A 2945-nucleotide genomic window follows, 5' to 3' on the forward strand; every position below is an offset into this window, starting at 1 on the left:
GTATGTCTAAGTTCAGTTGATGTCTATGTGTCTTGCCTTTTTTCTCTACTTTCACAGTAATTTTTTGTTATTCATTTATTATTGTATTTATTTATTTGTTTTATTTTATTTATTTATTTTTTGTTCAAGTAATTTCTGTTAACTGTGTTGGCCTGAAGAATTCACAAGGACTAACTTTGTTTAGCTGATGCTAAATTGTAATATGCCAAGTGTGTAATTAGGCTATATTTCTGTTGGAAAATCAATAAAGTTCAAGTCATAAAAAATATATATATTCACACTTTTATTGGTGGAGATTAAACCGTCCTCTCAATTTGTTTTTCAGTTCAATCCTGCATCAGAGTTACAGAAGGGTAATGAATTCTATCAGGAAAACCCAAAACCCAGTGACAGAGTTCATGTTCTTGTCTGCATAATTCCTGCTGACAACTTAGATCTGATATCTGAGGAAGTTGTGAGGAAAATAAGGAGCATCAGAGAAGAAGCCAGCAGACAGCGTAAGTCCAGAAACTATTTAGTTAAGAAGTGCAGAGAAAAAGGACCTTGAACTGATATATTCCATTTAACATTCCAATCAATCAAGTTTATTTGTGTAGCACATTTCAGCAGCAAGGCAGTTAAAAGTGCTTTACATCATCAAACCAGTAACAGATATAACATAAAGCATGCTTCTAAGATTATCCAAATGTAATAACTAGGAAAGGGTTATGATAAAATGTTATTTGATTGTATTTCAAAACATATCAGTATTTATCTTTGAAGTAATGTTTTTCTCCTAGTTAAACATCTCAGCTGTCTCTTGGTATATGCAAAGCTGACATTGAATAAACTGCTCCACACGATTTCATCCAGCCAATGGTCTCTATAGACAATTGATTGTAGTTCAGATGAAAACTGATCAGTACCTCTGATTACATAATATTAATAACTATGTCACTTATTTTCATCTTTCCTGTTTTTTTTCTTTGTTCTAACAGACATTGCTCAGATTGCTGTTCTCACCAAAATTGATCGGGTCTGTCCCAAACTACAAGAAGATATAAAGAACGTCTACATACTTCCAGAAATAAAGCAAAAGGTTTGTCTAATTCATTTTTTTTATTCAAAAGAAATATCAAGGGAAACCAATATGAATCTATTAATATTCCACAATATTTTTGTGTCATAAGTATTAAAATACATTTGACAGAAGTTAACGCATTCTAATTTCTATAATGACTGAAGATTGTAAATCCAAAACACAATGTGATTATTTTTTAACTGGGAATAATTTGGCATTGCAAAATTTTGTAAACCTTCACAAACCAGTTAAGTTAAGCAGTAAATGGTGACAGTATAGCCTCACATGAACCACGATGGCTTATAAATACCTTATGTTGTATATCCAACAAATACCAAGGACTATAATTAAACTGCTTTCTACATCTATTTGGGCTCATCTCTAATTATGGCTTTTTTAGTAACTTTGCAACTATGAATTTATGTTTGTTATATGGTTTAAATTAATTAATGACCTCTGCTAAATTTAGAATCTAAGCACAAAATTACAAATCATATATTTATGATTGTTGTAATACATTATTTGTATTTGTAAGCAACAGGCTTCACAGTTTGTTTGTTTGTTTTTTTGCTTGTTTCTCATTTTGCTGAATTTACTGTTTCCCATATGCAGCAGAATTAAATTACAGATTCCCTGAACTACATGCAGCTGCAAACGCCCATCATGTCCAGCAGATGCTGCTATTTGCACAGTATCTGCATCAGATTATAGCTGCCTCTCTATCATGGATTGTAGACAGATTATAAGTAGATCTTTGGAATACAAAAACCTAGAAACAAATAAGAGGATCAAATTATTAAAAACGACATGTACATTCAAAAAAGTTAATTCAACTGATCAAGGGTTTAGGACTACAGTCTAAATAAACCTGCCATAACTGAAAGCATCAAAGTAGGACTCAATCGTTGTTCCCCAAGGCTCTCAGGTATTTGATGAGAGGTTCCACTATGCTGGTGGGAACTTTGCTTTCAGGTGAAACACACTCAGAAAGTTTTATCAGGCTAACAGTTTGGGAGAATTTGACCAAGAGCATGTTTGAAAAATTTATTAATAATTTTATTATCTAAAATTTTGTGCTTTAATTTGGATTTGGAACAGTTAAAAGAATCTGAAACATATAATGTGTCCTATTAAATATGTGCTTCATATATATTTTTCATAAAATGCATTCTTTATTTTTATAGAGTAAAAATACTTTGATATAAATCATAAAGTAATTCAGATTTTGTAGATTTATAGTAGAAAATAATATGTTAGCACAAAATAAGGAACCATTAAATGTTAATTATTCCAGTCTCATATAACCTGGAAACAACTGTGTGACTCTTGGGTTGGTTGCGTCGCTATTATACATGTTGGCTATACCTTGAAAACTAAACAGAAAAACTAATGCTTGCTCAGTGAATATGACTTTAAGCAGTTTTATCATAATCTTATCACCACTCTTAAGAAATGCTAATATATGTATTTATACCAGTTTTCGTTCTAAGGGTAAAACTGTCAAAAGTGGCCACAAAGTCAAAGTTCTAAAGAAAATATGGTTTCAGTTTTTGAACACAGGATGTCTTATTTTTCTCCTCTAGATTGAAAAGTTCAGTGCTGCTGTGGGTATTCCCATGACCAACATCTTCCCTGTGAAGAACTACCACCAAGAAATCGACCTGGACGATGACATTGACTCACTGATCCTCAGCGCCATGAAGCACATCATCAACTGTGGAGACAATTACATCAACTTCCACCACAATCGCTTTGAATCTTCATGAAACATGTTTATTTTAATTCACCATTTGTACTGACTCAAAGTGTGGTAGATGTATTTGACTTCATTATCAATCTTTGTTCAAAACTAATTGCAAACTCCCAAAAACTCCCTGGCTATATA

The 2945-nt window shown here is 32.1% G+C and overlaps 1 protein-coding gene across 1 annotated transcript in view; it reads left to right on the plus strand.

Moving 5' to 3' along the window:
• LOC103457183 (interferon-induced protein 44-like) overlaps positions 1 to 2826 on the plus strand; it is an 8365-nt gene extending 5539 nt beyond the window's left edge. Inside the window, exons 2-4 of the mRNA XM_017302100.1 lie at positions 326 to 497; positions 978 to 1078; positions 2644 to 2826. Of these exons, the coding sequence (XP_017157589.1) occupies positions 326 to 497; positions 978 to 1078; positions 2644 to 2826 (456 nt within the window). The remainder of the gene's footprint in view (positions 1 to 325; positions 498 to 977; positions 1079 to 2643) is intronic.
• The last annotated feature ends 119 nt before the right edge of the window (positions 2827 to 2945 follow it).

The sequence above is a fragment of the Poecilia reticulata genome, linkage group LG21, assembly GCF_000633615.1.
Source record: "Poecilia reticulata strain Guanapo linkage group LG21, Guppy_female_1.0+MT, whole genome shotgun sequence".
NCBI classification, from domain to species: Eukaryota; Metazoa; Chordata; class Actinopteri; order Cyprinodontiformes; family Poeciliidae; genus Poecilia; species Poecilia reticulata.